At 38.2% G+C, this 22,549-nt stretch overlaps 1 protein-coding gene across 1 annotated transcript in view; it reads right to left on the bottom strand.

Moving 5' to 3' along the window:
* Positions 1-1,930: 1,930 nt before the first annotated feature.
* Positions 1,931-22,549, bottom strand: part of DCC (DCC netrin 1 receptor) — a 771,150-nt gene continuing 750,531 nt past the window's right edge. The window contains exons 28-29 of the mRNA XM_059408072.1: positions 5,365-5,507; positions 1,931-2,020 (exon numbers count right to left, since the gene is read on the bottom strand). Of these exons, the coding sequence (XP_059264055.1) occupies positions 1,931-2,020; positions 5,365-5,507 (233 nt within the window). The remainder of the gene's footprint in view (positions 2,021-5,364; positions 5,508-22,549) is intronic.

The raw sequence follows: 22,549 nt of genomic DNA, 5'->3' as shown, positions 1-22,549 counted from the left end.
TGGTCAGTGGAGGGTTGTCTACCTAAGTGCCCAGATTTTGAAGAAGAGTCGTCTGCCCCATAGAATAACGTCACATAGCTCTTCAGAAGAACTTCAAGAAAATCTTAGCAAATTGAATAAGCACTCTTGTTGAAGGAACAACTTCACAAATGGACCGGACTTTCTAATGAACCATTTGAACAAGCCCTCTCTTTGACATCAGATTTCCTTCCCGACATAAAACTGTAAAAAAATAATCTGAATTATTACTTCTGTTACAGTGCCATTTTGCTCAAAATATTTTATTCAGGGATTCATATATAATTACCCACCTAATAAAAGGAGCTATTAGGTTGTAAAGATCCTATCCCTTCCATGCTCTTTTAAAATTATGACCTACTCAAGCTTGAAATCAAAGACAGAGCTGAAAGGAATAATTCAGCTGAAACTCTCTTATTGGGTTTTCAAGTCGCCTAACTGATAAATATGCAAACTAGCTCCCTTTTGGCAATTCAGCTGCATAAACAGGGATTAACTCCAAATGCAGCTGGAAATTCAGAAACTAAAAGGGTGCACACAAAATGTTCTTAATTTCACCTAGTTCCAAGCCGTAGATAAACATGGCATTAGAAGTTTAAAATTCTAGTTCACAATGAAGATGCAGCTCTGAAAAGCAGCCACTGGATTTATAATGCATCAGAAGGGTCAAGCGGCACCTTCCGCTCTGCTCCTCTCTGACTCTGGGCAGGCATAGTGTAGAAGGTTCCCCTGACAACAGGGCCTGGTGGCCGCCAATGACCAATGCTGCCCCCTCTGAGTCAGTGAGGAGCCTGTTGGCGGAAGTGACGTCACACAAGAGTAGGTACTGATTGAAACTGCCTTCCATTTTCCTTCCCTTCCTCAGGGCCTGTTCTCAGGGAGTCTGCCGTTTCCACAGAGGGTGACAGGGACGATGGTCAGGAGGCCAAGCGGTATGTGAAGCTGGCCACCTTGCCCAAGGCTGGCTGCCAAGGAGAACTCAGGGAGGGACAGGATGAAGTGGGGGAGGGGTGCTCTTCCGGCCAGACTTCTGAGGAAGATGGCCACGGTGAAGCTTTGAAATATCATCACAGTGTGATATGGCACAAAAGCCACCCAAATTGAAAAGTGTCTATTACAAGCTTAAGCATGTAATTACCGTGTGTCTGAGAAGATTGCATATTGTATCCTCTTTCAGGAAACAGACTGCTGCTGGCAGGATGCCCCTAGTTGCAGATTTTTATGTTCCTATTCTCCAGACATAAATATTAACCAAGGGTGGATTTACAAATACTTGCTAAAATGGGTGAATTTTACAGCCACTGGTTAATATCCACCACTTGTGCAAGACGAATGTCTGAGTTACAAAACATAAGCATTCGCTGCCTTTTGTTTACTTATTTACTTTTTGTGCTGTCAAGAAAACATCCAATCCTTTGGTGCTATGTGGCGAGAGAATTTCCGTGGGTGCTTTGTACTTTGAAGTTGAAAACAAAATAATGAGCTCGCGCTGATATGCGATGGCATGGTACAGGCTTCGGTAATGCACTTGCATTTTGTAAGACTAGACCTACGCAGAAAGGAAATGACAGGCCTCCGTGAAGGAAAACCCAAACCTTAGTTATGACAGCGTGGTCACTGCAGTGGCAAAGACCCAGGACTAGGCTAGCAGCTTCAGCTTTGACATTGCAGTGAGGATGTATCTTTGCTTTTGTGTAGGGACCCCATGGTAATCATTGTGAAATTCCTGATGCCTATGAAAGAAGGAATGCTCTTTCCTTCTGAACTGCTTCAGGATCTTCCATAACTGAGTGGTCCTGATGGTTGACCTGTACACTGGTTAAGAGTTCTTGGACACAGGTGTGCTGTTTATGGGTAATCGGTATGCTGCAAAGTTCCCGGAAAATACACCTCATCAGCTGGGTAAGATGTGTTAAAAGGCCGAGCCTGTGATGGCATTAAGTTGCTTCATTAGCCCTTCCAAGCTTGCCATTTGTTCGCTCAAATCATCTTGTTCATATACCTGCAGAAAGAACGAGAAGAAAGAGTCAGGCCAGGTGAACACCGGTACCCCCTTTTATGAAGGCAGTGGCCACATCTAGTTGTTTTACTTTGTATTACCAACCATGACACAGTGGCCCACAGCCAAAGCAAGAGGCTGTGCTCGGAATATAATCCACTAAATGAAGATGCTGGTAATGAAAGAGGCAACGATGAGAGGAATGATTGCCTCGCGTTTCACTAACCATCCCTGTGTTGAGGGAAAAGCTTTAATCAAAAACAAAACAAACAAAAAGTCTCATTTCACATCAAGTTCTATCTACCAGCATAGAACTGTGTGGTCTCAGATAAGTTAGTGAGCCTCTCTGATCCACAGCTCTTCTCAGCTATAAAATGAGGATGGTCATCTATTTCATAGCTATCCTGTGCACCTTGTGGCCTGTGTAGTGACCAGCACAGTGACCAGCACATGGTACATGTTCAATGTGTTACTCTCCTTTTTCTTTCCTGTGGGTCACCCAGCAGGATCTGAACAGGATATCACCATGTCCCTTTTTTTTTTTTCATAACACAATGTAGGTATATTTTTGCGTGTGGAAGTTTGATGGGCTTTGTTTGCCTTGACCAATGAAAGGCCCGAGGAGTATGACTTCAGTTTGTACGTAGAAACAAAATTCTCACCCCAAACCAGAGTTGCCTATATGCATGCTTGTAAAGGCAGTCTTCTAGCACATTTGATTGGTGGATACAACAAAGAGGTTGAACTGAGGAAATCTTGGAAGTGTTAGTGAACATACTCTCTAGAACTCTTACTGGCAGCCATGAGAATCAGGTTATTAGCAATATAAGATCATTAGTTATCACAGAACAGATATCCCCATTGTTGTCCTCAGGAATTCTGATGCAGTTAATATAAGATGGTTAGAATCTCTCTCTCTCTTTCTCTCCTTTTTTTTTTTTTTTTTTTTTAGACAGAGATCACAAGTAGGCAGAGAGGCAGGCAGAGAGAGAGAGAGAGAGAGAGAGAGAGAGGAGGAAGCAGGCTCCCTGCCGAGCAGAGAGCCCAATGCGGGCTCGATCCCAGGACCCTGGGATCATGACCTGAGCCGAAGGCAGAGGCTTTAACTCAATGAGCCACCCAGGCGCCCCATAGAACCTTTCTCTTTTTAAACTTCCCAAGTAATTCTGATGGCTAGCCAGTGGGGAAAATAAGGCTGTGGTATTGATTAGAATCCCAGCTCTTTCATATACTTGTTCTTTTTGAGTCTATCTGTTTAGGTGTCAAACGGGAGTAACAAGTTTGCCTCATTGTGTAGGATTCAATGAGGCAAGCATTCAGGTTAATACTGGGAGGATTTAATCAGTCAGTGTTGGTGGGTGTTACCTGCTCGATAAATATTAGTTTTTCTTTTCTTTTCTCAACATACTCTTTGTTTTGACTAATACAAACCTGTCCTACTTGATTATTCTTGGTCTCTAATTTGATTAAGTTATTGAAACAATGAGACCTGAGTCGTAGCTCTGTGTAGGAGAGAAAGCATTACTTACTACCTGGTCAGAATGTGTATCTAATCCTGCCAAATAAATACCATTGATCAGCAGAGCACACCACTGGAGAGTATTTGAGTGATGAGCACCAACTTTCTCTAGCCACTAAGGAAACAGCTCAGAATGCATGACATTAAATATGCAGAAAATGCTTCCTTTTTATAGAAATCTCTGCATACCAATGAGTGGTCATATACCACATAATCTCCAGTGCTTAATGGGGAAGGAAAAGTAGCCAGTTTGGCTCAAAGACTGGTCTACATATGAAGGGGGAGAGGTTGAAGGAATGTGATCCGTTGGAAACTTGTTTCCTAACTGTGGTTTGGGTTGTTTTTCTTAAATTATCTAGCTATCATTGTCCAACACAGCAACTACTAGCATCGTGCAGCTACTGGATTTCTGAAATGTGATTAGTCTGAATTGAAATATTTTTTATATGTATAAAATACACACCAGATTCTGAACACTTAGTATGAAAATGTAATATATCTTTTCGACAGGTTTTTGGTATTTATTGCATGTTAAAAATGGTAGTATTTTGGAAATACTGGGTTAGATGGAAGATAGTATTAAAATATCATTTATTTTTACATCTTTTAATGTGGCTTCTAGGAAATTTAAAATTACACATATAGTTCACATTATATTCCTATAGGGCAGTGCTGATCTAGTTTATTTGCCCTGTTTCTGTGTATCCTTTAACATACAATCTTACTGCTTTTAATATTACATAGCTTTGGTTGTCACTCTTTAGGACCAACCTTATATACAAATATAGGCTACCTGACATAATTCCTTTTGAGATGAGATACATTACATAGATGATGAGATATGGCCAACAACCCTGAAACTAAACGAATATTGTACTAACTATAGCCAAATCCTGACAAAGTAGTGCAATAGGTTCCTATAAATTTGAATCTTTTTAAAGTATACAAAACATATGTTAATCATGTAATATACTTCTGCCGAACACTCACACACATACATATATCCAGATTCCCTGGTTTCCATGTCCTTAAAACACCTTGTCCTTGCAGAACTGAAAACAATAAAGTCAAGAAAAAATTTATTGTTCATTCAAATGAGATGATTCTAACTTGTTTTTCTCATCTTTTTATCTCCCCTTCCACTGTGATTTTTCAATGTATATGATATGATAGCTCTTTTTTCTCCTTTTAAATACTTTCTCTTGAATTATATTCAGAAACACTGTAAAGGTTTCTAAATCTTTGCCTTTAGGCAATATCTCTTCAAATCTCTTTTATAATCCATTTTTGGGAGAACTGTTTTGCTCTCTCAAAATTTAGATTTTTTTTTTGTCTCCATTGACTATCTTTCTGAGTTTTCTAATTTGATCACATTTTAATTTTTTCCTCTAGTTAGCAAATGTTTTCTCTCCAATAACTAAATTTTCTCTTATTTCCTAAATATGTCTGTTCCTTCTCTTTTTCCTCTTAAACTCCTACCTTCATTTCTTCACTTTGTATTTTCTTCTTTTCGATTCTCTATGTCTAGGCTACTGTATGATTTTAGAAGTGACACATCTGATAACTTGAGAAAAGTCTTCAGAGTATAGCTTTTTGTTATTATTATTTTTTTGTTTTGTTTAAAGAATCATCCTATATGTAGCCAAATGCTGAGGTATTTCAACTCATTGCAAGGAATACATATATACATCTATAGATATATACAGATGTGTAAGTATATAAAGTCACACATTCTTTAGTCGTCTGCTTGAGTTTTAAGATTGCTTTTTAAGTATAGCAGCCGTCACTGTTTCACCTGATGCAGCATAAATTTCAAGGATGGCCTTACATTGGCCGGGTCCTCTGTTGCTTTGTGGCTCTCCTCGGATACTTCAGGGGCTGTGGGCACAGATACAGGAAGCAAAGGAGATCTTGCCTTTCCAGCCAACCCAAGAGAGGCTGTCTTAACATGAGTCTTGGGAAGAGTAGGCCCTGAAATAGAAAACACAGAGTGAGGAAAGTGATGTATAAAACATTCTGGGGAACAATCTCTCAAGCGTGGAAGCCACCTCCAGTGGGTTGGCATTGATTTTGGGTTATTGTTCATTCTGGAGTATAGAGATGAATTATGACACAATGAATGGGCTCATTTTATTTCTACTGAATGGAAGACAAATTCTGATTAGACCTCTCCAGACGACGCTCCACCAGTCATATGTAATTTCAAGTGGATTCCAAATCACAATGTGAAAGATTGCCTGGGAGCTCCGGACTGTTCATCACGCCCTACAAAGTGTCAGTGGAACTCATTTGGTGCCAGTCCCAGCTTTGGGCCAAAAAGCCCTGTGCTAGCTTGCCCAAATAAAGTCTAAATTGTTTAACAGGAATATTTGTCCCATTAAAAGAGATGGTCACTCTTGATCTATAAATGACTATTAGATGTTATAGTAAAATAAAGTCCTACTGGCTAAGCTCATAGGATCTCACTCCTAATTCTCTTTTTGGGGAAAAAAATATATTATTATGTTGTGATCAGTATAGCTTCTCTCAATAAAATAATTTGTAGGAATTGCTGACTTTCTACTAGAGGACATTTCTGTTAGAAACAATGGATACCTTTTCTTTTTGGGTCTGAAATTTGCTTATAAATCCTGCTTAGCTTACAGCAGCAATATAATTTGTCCTTATAGCATAAAATAAAGGTTTTATGAAGGCTTATTGAATCAGCTAGTATACCTCACATACTTAACGGACTTTGTCATTCTTAGCTTTGTAACCAAAACCTCAGCACAGAGGGTATTTGAATTAAATCATGGAAAGAAGTTTGCCTGAGTTCTTGTGTACCATCAAAAATAACATTTGAGTTCTAATGATCCCAGTGGTCTATAACTACATATTTTGGGGAAAATGTTTTGTTTTGATCATAGTTTTATAAATTTAATTCTAATTAACAGAACTCAGAGGTTATTTTACAATCAAAAAATTGTGGCCATTTGTTTATTGGAAAAAAATAATGGGAACAGTCTAAGAGGTCAACAATTAGGTATATGCTAGGCAAAATAATGATAAATCGTAACATAGCACCTTTTCTCACACTTTCATATTTATTTGGCCTAGCACGAATTCCTTCATACTTATATTCTTTCACTTTTAAAATTCCAAAGTTTGCAGTTGGAGTGATTTATCACTAGAGGGTGATCTTAAGTTCTTGGTAGCTCAGATGAAAAGAAATATAGAAACAGGAGAAATGTGAATCATTTTCTTTAAGAGAGGAAATATTTACTGAGTGTCCATAAGCTCCAGACCTATGGTCAGTACTTTAAGTCATTTCAGGCCAAAAAACATAGTGGGGAAGAATTTGGGATTTATCAGTCTAGTCTACATTCAGATCCTGGAACTCTCAACTATGTACTAGCCATGTAATCCCTTGGTCAACTGACCTAACTTCCCTTGGCCTGTTTCTTCTTCTGTAAAATGGAAATGATAATTTGTGAGGTTTAAATAAGATTATGTAATTAAAGGGGCTGGTTCCTATAACTTGTTCAAAGAGGGCAAGCTACTAATAATATTTAATTGACAAAACATTATGCTAATTTTCAGTTCACATATGAGGATCTTAAAGTGGAGAGAAGAAATGAAGTAACTTACTCAGCCTCACACATTTAGGAAAGGGCAGGCAGGTTTGTATCAAGATCTATCTAACGCCACTGAGCAAATTAAGGACTTAGCATTAATATGTTAATCCAGCTTATTCAATTTAAGTTAGCTTTTTGAAGAAGCAATGTAAAAGAATATGAAATCTAGCTCAAAGACTATAGTAACTTTAGGATAGAAACTATTTATTATATTGTTTTGTATTTTCTCATGGTCGAATAGGGTTTTAACATAAAGGGGAAAACAACATTCTAATAAATTCCAGCATTGATTTAAACTTTTATTACAATGTTATTTAAATATATACAAGCATAACATGTGGCCTGGCTTTTATAAACTTGTAATTCTTATACTGTGCTATAAGACCAAATCACACTTAAAATTAAATAGCAAAGTCCTATAAAAATGGCACAACTGGGATTAACATCCTTAGTTTAATATGATGGGTGAGCTTGTTTGGCTAAAACAAAACACCCATATCAATGGGTACAGACTGCTATGGCAAAAGTCATTTTGGGTTTGTCTTATGTGCTCAGTTTAAGACTACCAAGTTCCTCTGGTTGAATTAAGAGGAAAACCTTGTTTCTTTCGGAGAATGTAATGCCAGCTGGTCTTCGTTGGATGTTAACAAACTCTTTGTATATCAAGTCTACCTCCATCATTTTCTCTGTAGCTTCTGACTAGAAATGCAGTGTTCCTGGAGTCAACTTGGTTCTAAACTCAAATACAGAGGCAGGAACTAAAACCCCTGGCAAAGTGATGATATAAAATGGCTCTCCAGATGCTCCAATATGTGTAATTCACATTAATATTGTAGATAATCACTGAAGTAAAAGCACAAAGTTTAAAGAGGAATTTTCATAGAGGACTGGTGAACCCTGAGAATCTATTGAACCCCTACTTTGGAATTCCATTTCTTGAATTATGCTTATTTTCCCTTCTAGAATGTTCACCATGTTCTGCTTAAACCGGAGTTAAACTTTATTGCCATGGAAAGCTGCTTCTCTTAGAACATTCCATGAGCTACCTCTTCCTTTCCTATATTTGAGTCGGTGCATTTTAAAAACTAACACAGATTTCTGTACATAGCTTTTATGTATTTACTTTTGTTCCAATTTTGACTTAGGTGTTCTTGATTATGAAATCTATTTTATTTTATTTATTTTTATTTTTTCCCCCCTTTTTTTTTAAATATAATTTTTTATTTTTTATAAACATATATTTTTATCCCCAGGGGTACAGGTCTGTGAATCACCAGGTTTACACACTTCACAGCACTCACCAAAACACATACCCTCCCCAATGTCCATAACCCCACCCCCTTTCTCCCAAACCCCCTCCCCCCAGCAACCCTCAGTTTGTTTTGTGAGATTAAGAGTCACTTATGGTTTGTCTCCCTCCCAATCCCATCTTGTTTCATTGATTCTTCTCGTACCCACTTAAGCCCCCATGTTGCATCACCACTTCCTCATATCAGGGAGATCATATGATAGTTGTCTTTCTCTGATTGACTTATTTCGCTAAGCATGATACGCTCTAGTTCCATCCATGTTGTCGCAAATGGCAAGATTTCATTTCTTTTGATGGCTGCATAGTATTCCATTGCGTATATATACCACATCTTCTTGATCCATTCATCTGTTGATGGACATCTAGGTTCTTTCCATAGTTTGGCTATTGTGGACATTGCTGCTATAAACATTCGAGTACACGTGCCCCTTTGGATCACTACGTTTGTATCTTTAGGGTAAATACCCAATAGTGCAATTGCTGGGTCATAGGGCAGTTCTATTTTCAACATTTTGAGGAATCTCCATGCTGTTTTCCAGAGAGGTTGCACCAGCTTGCATTCCCACCAACAGTGTAGGAGGGTTCCCCTTTCTCCACATCCTCGCCAGCATCTGTCATTTCCTGACTTGTTGATTTTAGCCATTCTGACTGGTGTGAGGTGATATGGCATTGTGGTTTTGATTTGTATTTCCCTGATGCCGAGTGATATGGAGCACTTTTTCATGTGTCTGTTGGCCATCTGGATGTCTTCTTTACAGAAATGTCTGTCCATGTCCTCTGCCCATTTCTTGATTGGATTATTTGTTCTTTGGGTGTTGAGTTTGCTAAGTTCTTTATAGATTCTGGACACTAGTCCTTTATCTGATATGTCGTTTGCAAATATCTTCTCCCATTCTGTCAGTTGTCTTTTGAAATCTGTTTTATTTTAAAAAGTTTTAGCTTTAAATTTTTTATTTTATACATATATATTGTAAAGATTTATGTATTTATTTTAGAAAGAGAGAGTGAGCACGAGAGGGAGGGGTAGAGGAAGAAGAGGGAATCTCAAGCAGACTCTGCACTGAGCTCAGAACCCTTCCTGGGGCTCCATCTCATGATCCTGAGATCATGACCTGAGCCAAAACCAAGAGTCAGATGCTCAATGGACTGTGCCACCCAGACTCCCCCAGCTTTAAAATTTTTAATAAACTAAATTATGTCTGAAAAATTGACAATTTAACTCTTAAACACATGCAGTGTATATCTAACACATATTGTAAATCAATTCACCTTAACATAGTTATCTGCAAAGAGAATGACACTAGGAGAAGTCAATGACAAAGGCAGAGCTTATTATGTAGGAAATAATAGGTAGGAAATAATTCCTACATAATTATGTAGGAAATAATAAGCTCTGCCTATGTCATTGACTTCTCCTGGTGTCAGGAAACATACAAAAATAAAGACTGTTTTAGAGTGTTCTGTAAAATTCCCTATTTATTTGACTATCTCTTTTGTAGCTTTGCATGTGGAAAAATTAAAAGTTTTCTCTCTAAAAGTATATTTTAATGCTGTATTTTGTGTCCTGGATCCTAAACACTTGGGCAGAGCCACAGTGTATTATACTGTATCTAAAATACTTAAAGTATTACAGTACAATGCAAGTATGCCTAGAGAGTACCATAACTCAGACCTATTAGAAAGAAGATCATTATAATTGATTTTCTCTAGTGTCCAGGCAACACTTACACATTTGGAGCCTACTGAGTGTTGAACAATATACAAGACACTGCATTTTACAAAAAGAACTAAAGACATTGTCTTGGCTTCAAAGACCACACAGAGTGTTTAAACCTCAAGTGACTTGCCTTTTCTCAAGTAATATTCACAGATTCAAAGAAATTCAGAATGCTATTCCCTTAAGGGCTCTTGGAGTTCATCTAGTGACCTTCTCTTTATTTTGCTGAACAGAACACCAAGGTCCCTGGAGATCAAAGGATGAAGGTCAAATTAATTTCAATAAAAATTCCAGTTTAGGGGAAGAATTTGGAAAGTTTTTAGAGTTCATTAGCAGAGTTTTCCTGAGGTACTTTATGGTCTTAAATATTATTTTCTCCTTTTCCTGGATGGGGAATTAAGAAAAGACTATGAAGCACATTTCTTAGGAGAGTTACCAGTAGCCAAAAAGATAACTTTGGTTTCAAAACTGCCCTTTAGTAAAGGGGAACAGATGTTGTAAAACAAAGACTTCTATGAAAACATGCTCTATTCAAAAGCTGATGCATATGGTTTTCGGTGGGCATTAACTCTGTTCCTATGCTACGTTTGCATTTGGGTAGATTTCAGCATTTTCTACTCTGAACCACCAATGTTTCAAGCCTGGACACTGGTGAACACTAGGTCCTTAAAAGCTCTCCATGGTGAGCTTCTCTCCTTTCTTATGTACTTGTAGTTCACTATGTGTTAGTGGCTCCCATCTGGATTTTCTAGTCTGCATCCCCATCCTTCCACAGGACCAGACATCGTGCCTCTAATCCTTCACCTTGTGCTGGAGACCCTACCAGTGTCTTGCCCCTTTGGTTAAATTCTGAATCCGGGGCACGTGGGTGGCTCAGTCAGTTAAGCGGCTGCCTTCGGCTCAGGTCATGATCCCAGGGTCCTGGGATCGAACTCTGCATCGGGCTCCCTGCTCAGCCGGGAGTCTGCTTCTCCCTCTCCCTCTGCCTGCCACTCTGCCTACTTGTGCTCTCTCTTTCTCTGTCTCTCTGTTAAATAAATAAATAAAATCTGTAAAAAAAATTCTGAATCCATTTTCTACACCATTGAAATCAAGCAAACATCTTTATATAAAATCACCAGTCTCATGGCATGAGCTATGGCCAAGTGAGAAAGCAGGGTAAATCACTTAGCATCGTCTTAGAGAGTGGCAGCTGGGAGCTCAGTGCAATCTGAAGACGACACTGGGAATGCTCTTGCTGCCTCTCACCTACTGATGAATTGTGATTGTTGGGGCACCATTTAATTTGAGGCCATTCCTTCATATTGAACCTTCCTAGATTTCAGTAACAGGGTCGAGGTTGTCACTGCCACATTTCCTCTGCTGCAATTTGGCTTTTTTTTTTTTTCCCAAAGATTTTATTTATTTGACAGAGAGACAGATCACAAGTGGGCAGAGGGGCAGGCAGAGAGAGAGGGAAGCAGGCTTCCCGCTGAACAGAGAGCCCCACACTGGACTCGATCCCAGGACCCTGGGATCATGACCTGAGCCGAAGGCAGAGGCTTTAACCCTCTGAGCCACCCAGGCGCCCCCAATTTGGTCCTTTTCACACTGTCCTCAAAAACCAGTTTAAAAGCCAGCTTTGTTCTTGCGGCCCTGGTCCCCCCCCCACCCCCCCAGTCTCTGTGTGCTCATTCCTCATCATGGCCGCCTTAAGGCATGGTAGCCTTTGTTGGGCTCCGAGATGTTTTGAGTCACTGAAGGAGAACTACCCTCCTATCTTCCCAAAGAACTAATGCGAACAGTAAGAATTAGAAAGAGCATTTACACCAGGGAATTGAACTTCTGTTCTTCAATGTTGAGCAATGACAGAGCTTTTGAGAGTTTTTTCCTATTCTTTGTAGATCTAGGGAGTAACCACCAGAGAAGTCTGCATATTTACTTCTTTGTTTTGGGAGAACTGAGCTTATGTTAATGATTGGTCTAAACACACAAAAAATTTCAATGAAACTTCTCCGAGTTTTATCAGAGCAATATATCAAAGCAAAAGCAAATGAAAGACAGAAGTTAAAAGAATTCTTTTCATGGCTTTCAGCCACTAATTTAATATAATCTTAACCTGGCAGTCATGATCCTCTGTGATCACTTCGGAATATGAAGAACAACTTTCAGGTGTGAACAAGAGCACTGTGTCACTTCTGGAGAGGATGTGAACAAGGCTGAGGGGGGCAGCAAGTGAGTGGTGAGAGGGTTGGCACCGTGGCTCTGAAACATTGTCTTTCACAGACAGGCCCTTGAGAGTGGATGGGTCCCCAGTCCTGAAGACCAAGCTGGTCTTCATGACAAAAGGTTTGTGATTTCCTGTATTACTTTTTTTTCCATGATATGTAAAAAAAAATTCTAGGCACAGAATGTGTGTTTAAATAAATACTTACATATTGAGGAAGAGTCCTAACTGGGACTTCAAAGAACAAGTCATAAAGTCTTGTAACTTTGGCTTAGCAGCCTACTTTCTTTGGGTCTCGATTTCCTTATAGCTATAAAGGTCAAAAAATTTAATCTTTAAGCTATTCACTATAACATTCTACAAGGAAGGAGAATACAGCTACTCTACCCATACTGAACTTTACATGTGGATTTCTTTGCTCTCCTTAAGCTTTAGGAAGCACTAGTTAATCCATGGTTAAAAAAAAAAAAAAAAAAAAAATAGAATTGAAAGAAATCTCCAGCCAATAAATCCTTAAAACCCAATTACAGTAACTTATGAGTTAAACCAGTACTTTCTAAAAAAAAAAAAAAAAAAATGTTCTATCATTTTCTCTTAAAGTTATTAATAAAAAGCATAACAATTATGGTCGTTCTGCTTTTTTATTTCAAACTAACAGACAGCTCAACTAAAAATAGGCAGTTTAAACTACAGCAAGTTTACATTATCCATGATTAATTGAAAAATTTAAATTTACAAATGTTCCATCTGAAACCACTATAGATTTTCCCCTACCCAGGGTGCATGTTGAAGAAGTGTTTCAGGCGACCCTTAGGTAGAACACATGATGTCGATATGCTAAATAAATGGGTCTACACAGGTATACAACTAATTAAGTGAGCATTGCTTTGGCTTTAATGTTACTCTCCTCAGCAGGACCCACTGAGGGGATAAAAATACAAATGAAGCTGAAGATCTGAGATGGCCCAGCCGCGTGCATCAGGTGTAGATAAGCATCCTCAGCAGGAATTGACTGTTTTAAGCTTTATTTTCACAGTACAGTTATTAAACATTTCATTTGCTCATTAGGTACATAATGTATGACTGCCAGGTGCAAACTCCTGCTAGCATCTCTCTGCAGAGGGTTCTCCCAAGTAAAATGATTCTTGGTGAGAAATGCGGGAACAGGCTGCAGCGGGAACGGGGTGAACAGAGTCCCGCAGGTCAAATCAGCGGCCAGCGGGTAGCATGATTTTGATTTCAATATTAATTTCTCCATCCTTGCCTACTTTTTCCTATTTCCTAACTCATTTTCCACTTCATCACCCTTAAGAATATGGATAAAATGGATAGTTTTGCAGAGGCTTGGTTCACATCTCTCCTTGGTCCCTGACCCATTCTGACAAATAAAATGGCCTCTCTCCATCTAGTTTCAGCGTGAACCATAATATCACTGTCACATGTATTTACTATTAAATAACAGTTCTTTACAGGCTCGGGATGGCTGGTGGAAAATAGAAGTATATAGTTGTACATACTTCTCACACACAAGAAGCTTTTGAGGTTCTGGAAAAATAAGAAACATGTACATGGGAAATGTGCAACATTGTCTACCTTTTCACGTAAACAACATATGGAACAAAAAGGGTGGGTATTTATCTAGATACAACAGCCTCAGGCATTCCTCATGGGTGACTGAATTTCAAGTATGTAAACTTTGGCATCAATCTTAAAACATTCAGTCTTCTATGTGTATTCTATTTTAAAGGTGAGGAACATACCTCAATGTCACTTCTGGGGATAGAAGCTTTATGTTCTTTTCGCAACCTTCCCACCTCTCTTCAAAAATAAGGGAAACACTGAGGTTGTGTTGATGAAGTGACCAACTGGGTTGGAGACATGAGGTCAGTATTGCCCCAGATAGCTTTGAATCCCTAAGAATCCTATATAACGGGCAGGTGTTTATTTTGCATTTACAATGGATAAAGGAGAGCCTTACAGAAGGCTTTAAAGGGAGTTAAGTTTGATAGTCATTCTATAACGTTTATGTTGGGAAATGGTGACTAAGAAAAGGATGGACAAAAAGCCCTCAAGGACAAAAACATTGTCTAATGTGTCTTTTTGTCCTTAAGATTGTCTAACGTGTCTTTTTGTCTTTAGAACCTACGTCAGTGCCTAATTCATACAGAGTAGAGCTGACATCATATTTGTAGGATTTGTTCCTGGAAACAAGACAACAACAAACAGAGGAGGCCACAGAGATTCTGCTCTCATAATCCTGCTCCTTTGAGCTGCCTCCTGATTTAGATACCTCTGGATAAGAAAGCTTTCAGGAAAACCAGCTATGATTTTGAGAAATTAATTCACCAGAACACTTTTAGGTTCCTCTCTTTTTTGGCTGCTTTTCTGAGGTTACTGGACCATGTATTAACAAAACAAAAACTATAAAATCAAAACTAAACACCTGTGTTGTTTATAGGCAGGCTCCCACAGCCCAAGTTCACAGGTCCACCATGACTTCCTAAATTCTGCATATAATGTCAAAGTCAAGAGGGCTCTCAGTTAATTTCATGGATATTCCAGATCATTTTCAGATAATTTGTTATGAAAGGGACAATTGTATCCTCCTCCCACATTGATTTTTTTTCTTTTTCTAGTCTATTTGCAACAAGAAACAACAGGTTTGAGTTCTTTATTTCCATCAATTCATCTACTTAGATGTTTTGTGCCTATAGGAGGAAAACTGTCAATTCTGTTTTTCACCAAAACTAGGCTTAAAAACGCCTCTTGTATTATCCCAGTTTTGCTGATATTCTAACGATCAAACTTTAGAGAAACTACATCCTGAATTCATAAAGACAAGTGACACAGCATAAAGTTTCCTATCGTTTCATGAAAACCTCAGTAAAATGCATAAACAATGCAGAAATCCAGATATTAGCTCACACGACTTCTGTAATTATGTATTCTGTGTAGAATATGATCATTCCCAAATTCATCCACACTAGTACACAAAGTTGGCATTCATGTATATTTCACGTGGTATATAAATATAATGATTCTTACTTTCCAAAAATCAATTATTTTGCCAATATTGGAAATATTTCCTTTTATAAAGATAATAAGCCAAAGAGGATTCTGTTTTTCTAGTATAATCTTGATTATTCAGACCCAGATTTCTTAATATCCAATATACTTGACTTTTAAAATCTGATTTTGTTTTTTAATAGAAGCCATCAAATCTTTGTCTCTGTCTCTATCTCTTTCCCTCTGTCCTTTACACACACACTCTGATATTAAGACACAATGGCCAGAAACACACCTTTCAGATTACATTCTGTGGTTAGTACACTATCATACTAACCCAATCTCTTCTAACTTTTACAAATATACTTCTCGGACTGACCAAAGCACAACATGAATGGTATTCATGGCAGAAGAACTTTTCAAAAACTCACAGTAATTTACTTATTCAAAGAGGTGATCATATATGTCAATGATCATACATTTAAAAATATTTTCAACGGTAAGTTAAACACCTTCACCACTTCCATCCCAAAGAATATGTATGCCATTGAGGAAAGTAACTTAGATAAGCATTTTCATTTTCTCCATTAAGAAGCCAACTTCTTCTCTGTATTTTGCTGCCATACTTTTAGGGGTTGTCTACACTTGCACATTACCTATTTATTTATTCACCATGTCTCTCTTCAGACACCTGGTTTTGACCTCACCAATCTATATAAATGTCAGACATAAAGGTCATAAATACCATCATAGTTTTTCAACCTAATGGGTATCTGCCTTATAAATTTCTCTATAGGACTTGTTAGCATTATGTTTTCTCAGTTCTAGGAGTCACAGCAATATTATTATAGTTTTTATTTTTTCTCTTAAAATTATACAGCTAAATCAATGGAATGCTCCAAAGGCAATGGCATCTTTATATACTTGCTGAGGTATTTAGGGATATAGTGAACTGATGTCTGTAATTCCTTTGAAATGCATCAAAAATTAAGGTGGATGGTTGGATAAACATGAGGCAAAAATACAGAATCTAGGTGGTGGGTACAGGGAAGTTGACTGTATAATTTTTCTGAGCATTTAATATTTTTATAGTAAAATACTGGAAGAAAATAAAAACAATGGCAACTTTGAATCAAGGACTTATTTTGTTTAAAACTGCCTTTTCCTTGAAATGCTCTACCTTCTTGGATTCTGAAAAATGTTACCATTGTTCTAACTCTAGTACATCTTTATTTACTCCCTCATAAAATGTAGACTTACCTCATATTTCATTTTTCAAATTTCTTTCTTTTCCTTCAAATTCTTTCTCTGGGAGTTGTCATCTATCTACCCCATGCTAAATAAAGCTCTCACCTCTCTGAAAATGATTCTCTAATCTACTCTTCAGTTTATTGTTTTTTTAATTTTTTATTTTTTATAAACATATATTTTTATCCCCAGGGGTACAGGTATGTGAATCGCCCGGTTTACACACTTCACAGCACTCACCAAAGCACACACCCTCCCCAATGTCCATAACCCCACCCCCCTTCCCCCACCCCCCCTCCCCCCAGCCACCCTCAGTTTGTTTTGTGAGATTAAGAGTCACTTATGGTTTGTCTCCCTCCCAATCCCATCTTGTTTCATTGATTCTTCTCCTACCCACTTAAGCCCCCATGTTGCATCACCACGTCCTCATATCAGGGAGATCATATGATAGTTGTCTTTCTCCACTTGACTTATTTTGCTAAGCATGATATGCTCTAGTTCCATCCATGTCGTCGCAAATGGCAAGATTTCATTTCTTTTGATGGCTGCATAGTATTATTGTGTATATATACCACATCTTCTTGATCCATTCATCTGTTGATGGACATCTAGGTTCTTTCCATAGTTTGGCTATTGTGGACATTGCTGCTATAAACATTCGGGTGCACGTGCCCCTTTGGATCACTACGTTTGTATCTTTAGGGTAAATACCCAGTAGTGCAATTGCTGGGTCATAGGGCAGTTCTATTTTCAACATTTTGAGGAACCTCCATGCTGTTTTCCAGAGTGGTTGCACCAGCTTGCATTCCCACCAACAGTGTAGGAGGGTTCTCCTTTCTCAGTTTTGATTCCCTCTTGAATTCCTCCCACTTCCCCACACCCACTGTCTAGCTCCATTGTGTGGTCCCCTGCCCCTTCAGGCTCAACAAACTCCACTCTCTCCGGTGCTCGCTTTCCTCTCACAAAGTACCTCCTCAGCTCACTCCCCTCCTTCTGTTTGCCTATAACTGTGTGCCTCAGGAACAGGGTTCAAACAGCTGAGTCACCTTGTACCTCACTTTCCCCCTCATTCTTCATAGCCAATCATTCACTCAATTGCCTGTTTCTTGTTTTGGAAGACAAGTCCTGCCGCTTTCTCCTCCATCAGTTCTCACTTGCATCAATCTACATTACACACTTTCCATTTTCATCTCAGTTTGCGATTTGATTCTCCTAAGTCACTAACCTACCTTCCCCTCGCTTATTATCTTGTGATTACTCTAGGAATCACTCTCTCTAACAAAAGAATGTTACCTGTAGACTCTGAAAACATGTTGTACTTTCTCATCCCTGGCATTTTCTTCACTCTGGTCCTTCCTGGTATGCTTTTGTGATTCTCCAGCAATCAAGGAATGAATATTGCCATCATGCAGAACTAGCCGTACACGCTGTCTCCGCACTTTAGTAACGGTGATCTTGAAGATGCTATTCAATTCTCCTCTACTCTGGGTCCATTGCATATAAAATGACATGGTCTACTCTGCGGAGATGGTGTGGGATTTATAGACAAGACATGTGTAGAATGGCATTCTTCATAGTCCTTATTTATAGCTATCATAGGATTGCCAACTGATAAACATTTTTATTATAAAATTATTTATATTTTACCCTGAGCTAACCAGAAATGCAATTTCCTGAGAATAGTCTATTCCCCCCAAAGATATTGTTGATTGAGATTTTATTCTTTATTTGCAGTGGAACAAAATGTCAATGAAAAATTCTGACTCATCCTTGTCATGCTGGGTCAGAAAGATCTCTTCAAGTCCATATATGGGAAATTATTTATAAGGAAGATATGTTGTTATGCAATGTTCCATAACTTTTCAATATTTGACATGTTCTTGCAGCATGAAGTTTCTGAATATTTCATATCTATAAGACGATTGGAAGCTAGTTGTGAAAAATAGGCTATTGGATATTTTGTATTGGGCTAATAAATAAGCCCATGGTATCTCTGGGTTTTTGACATTTATATAGATATTTATTTTAGTCTTCCAAAGAGAAATGAAACTTTTTCTGGTTGGATGTGTTGGGCCAATTCAAGTATGAAAAATATGTAATCAATACATATTTGCAAAGGAAAATGAAAAAAAAAAGAAAAAATAAAAGCTAAGGCAAATGTAAATAATACATGGAGAAAACAGAAATAAACAAAGTCTATTTTTTTTTTCCTTTTCCTCTTGTGAATGTATCTGGAGTTTTTTTGTCATGGATTAGTCTTAGAATACCTCTGGAAAAAATAATCTCTCTATAGATATATATTTACATGTTAAGGGAGATACTAAAATATATGTGGAGTGTTTAGTATTTGTGACATTACTAATTGCATAATCATTGTCCCTTTATGTACATGTATTATTATTATATAGTTGCTCAGAAAAGTAGGCTTTGATTTCAGAGAGTCCTAGGTTCAATTCTTGGCCCTGACATTTCAATATAATGTAACATTGAATTAATTATTTTATCTTCTCTGATCCCAAGATTCCTCATGAGTCAATACTTTCCTGTGTTTCTATGAACATTAATATAAGATAGCAAATTCACATGTTAAGTGTTTGCTAATGGCAACTGTCGATAACAGAGTTTGCAAGCAAATCACCATGCTTATTATCAGTTCATTTTTTCCTGGAGTATCTACTGGGATCCAGCACATACTAGGTTTTATTGTGATATGAAAGACTATTGAAAATTGGTGTCTATTATCATATTAAATGTTGGCTTGGGAAGATAAGCCATATGAGCGGTATTTCATTAGAATTATACTGCGTGTAGAATAAAGAGATAAAATTTAAGAATATATGCAGGAACTAACTAAGAAGGGACTGACTGTGTGGCAGCTGGAAGACAGGGAGCGCACTGGAGCTGAAGGAGGAGAGGGCGACGGAGCCTGAGCGACAGATGGTCCCCGACTGGCACAGGTTTCAGAAACTGGATCCTGTACCATCTGTCTAACCCAGGAGTACCAGGAGAAAGGTAAATATGTGCAGAAAATTCTCAGACATCAAAAACATCAAGAAATTGAGGGAAAAAGTCTTAAAGCATTTTTGTCATGGTACTTTTCAATACTCTATCATTGTTCCTCTCTCTGATCTGTAATTTCTTAAATTCAAATACTCAGGTACTGGTAGGTCCTTGTATAGGTCCTGTTACCACTTAAGAAGTGTGATATGAGAGAGGGAGGTAACCAAACAAACTTGTAATGCAAAAGAAAGAAAAAGAAAGACATCTGTGGGGAGAGAGAGAGAAAAAGAGGGGGCACAGAGGGAGGGAGGAAGACTTGTTCCAACATTTATTGGAGAAGGAGGTTCTTTTTCTGTAAAAACTCCCCTCTCTTGCACCTGCTCTCTACTATTGCCAAGCCTCCTCAAACATATATTTACTCCTTAGAATGATTTATTGTCCAATAAATGATTTATGATGATATTTTTCAGGATATTATATAATACAACCTAACTTTTTCAGTACTCAAATAAACATTTCTTTTATTACCTCCCATTCTCTGTGATTTATATTTCCCCTGCATATCGGTTCACTTACATGGTCACCACCAAAAATATTGTTTAAATATTTTTTATTGATTTCCTATGCTCGTCACCCTGGTATGACACCAGATGAATCTAAAATTGTCATTGTACCGTGAGTCACTGTTTGAGGAAACGTGGGTGTAATCATCCAGGCTGTGATGAAGCACTTGCCATTGCACACCAGAGCACGAGATGCCAGGAACAGGTTCTGATGACCTCCTTAAATGACAACCCATCTCGGGTTCCCACAGAACCTCCCTTTCTGGGGAAAACTTATCACAGGTGGTTATGAATCTTATCTATTAGTCTCACTTAAAAAAAAACAACAAAAAAGAGACCGTTTCCAAAGGGGGATCCCTTTTAAGACAATAAAATATTAATTCAGTTCCTTCATTAGGCATTGACAAATATACACTAAGGCCCCAGGTATTTGCACAAGAAAATGAATGACCTAATTTTGCAGAATTTCATTTGAGCAGGGGCAACCTGTTCAGCTCTTGGCCTTAGATTTCCAGAAAGTTACTTTTTACTAAAGGCCTTTGGATTGGTCTAAAAAACAAAACAAAATGAAGCAAAGCAGAAAATACTCTGTTGTTTACATTGCACCACTGAGCCTAAATGCAGGATTATGACAAAGTGGCCGGTTAAGTGGTCCTTAACTTGTTATAGATAATGAACAGTTTGGGACTCTAACAAAAGCTGTAAATGCACTCGCTGGGAAAAATGTGCATGTGCTCCCTCACAAGCACACACACGCACACACACACAGGTGAATTTAATTTCAAGTGAGTTACAAAACCCTCGAGTTCTTCCATATACTATAGGTGAAGGACGCGTGGTATGTTCTAGAACCTCACTCCTTGAAGTGTGATCTACAGAGTGCAGAATCTCAGGCACTCCTTCAGAGCCACTGAGTCAGAATTTGCATTTTAATAAGATCTGTAGGTTATTCCCCGGCACGTAATAAGGAGTGTGGCTTTAGCGAGTCATGTTCATGAAGAGTTTAAAATGAAAAACTTACATGTCAAATCACATTTGGAAATGAATCATACTATATATAATATTCCTAATAAAATAAAATATATGAGGGGTGTCTGGGTGGCTCAGTTGGTTGGGCCGTTGCCTCGGCTCGGGTCATGATCCCAGGGTTGTGGGATCAAGTCCTGCATTGGGCTCCTTGCTAGATGGGGAGCCTGCTTCTCTCGCTGCCTCTGCCTCCCTCTCTGCCTGCTTGTGTGTACTTTTTCTCTCTCTCTGGCAAATAAATAAAATCTTAAAAAGTATATATATATATATATATATATATATATATATATATATATGAGAAGACAAAGATAACGGTAATGTTTTACATATATTTGATAACTTCTTTTTCCCACTTTCAACAGCTCAATTCTTGCTCCCTACTTTGCATTCTTCCTTGCCCTGCTATTCTCTTTGCAGAGAGTTAATGCAGGGAAGAGCTAAGTCAGATATTAGAGCTGGGTTCTGGGAAATTCCATGGGCTTTAGTCATGTTAAACTGGTTCGTTCTGAGAAGCAATTTAGGAAATGCACTGTTTCTAAGAGAGAAAAGTCAGGCACGTGACCACCAAATCTATACACCATTGGGACATAAATCCTTACTGGGTTTGAAGAATGGGCTCTCATACCAATTGGTAAAAACAGATTAAGAGATTAGAGAGGGAATATAATTTAATGCCGTTTGGTCATTTAAAGGGTCTGGTGGGAGCTTCCTGCTTTTTGGATATATTTATAATTTGAGAGCAAGACCTGTTCAAGTGGAAGAGGGCACACTTCTCTCTCTACTCAGGAAACCATATTCGGACAGCGCTGAGCAGACAGACCCTCTGCTCTCGCCTGCTCACCACTCTGTGCAAGGGTACAAGGGTTGCCCTCTTTCTGGTGGGTACACAGGGAGTGAAATATAACATTCTGGAGTTAGATCTTGTTTCACCTGCCACTAAACCCTTATAATTTATTTTAACCCCCTTTTCACCTAATCTTACAGCTTCTGAATATAAGGACTTCACCAGGACCCATGTATACCTCAGTGTGGTCTCCCGCTTATATCAAATCGTAAGCTCCTGGATGCAGGGCTCACATTTTTAACTAATATAATTCATTTTACATGAACAAACCCTTTCCATACTAGATTTTATTTCCACCATTTATGGTGAGACATGAAAGCATAAAGAGGTGAAGTGACTTATTTGACACTAACCCAGCCAATGAGCAAGGAAGCGGGGTCCTAGAGTTTTCATATATATATATATATATATATATATATATATATATATATTTTTTTTTTTTTTTCCCCCCTGTAAATGCTCTTTCAGTCCTATGTGGCT

This window comes from Mustela nigripes, chromosome 8 (genome assembly GCF_022355385.1).
Source record: "Mustela nigripes isolate SB6536 chromosome 8, MUSNIG.SB6536, whole genome shotgun sequence".
Classification (NCBI taxonomy): Eukaryota; Metazoa; Chordata; class Mammalia; order Carnivora; family Mustelidae; genus Mustela; species Mustela nigripes.
The sequence above is the reverse complement of the archived record's forward strand: the minus strand, read 5'-3'. Positions and strand labels throughout refer to the sequence as shown.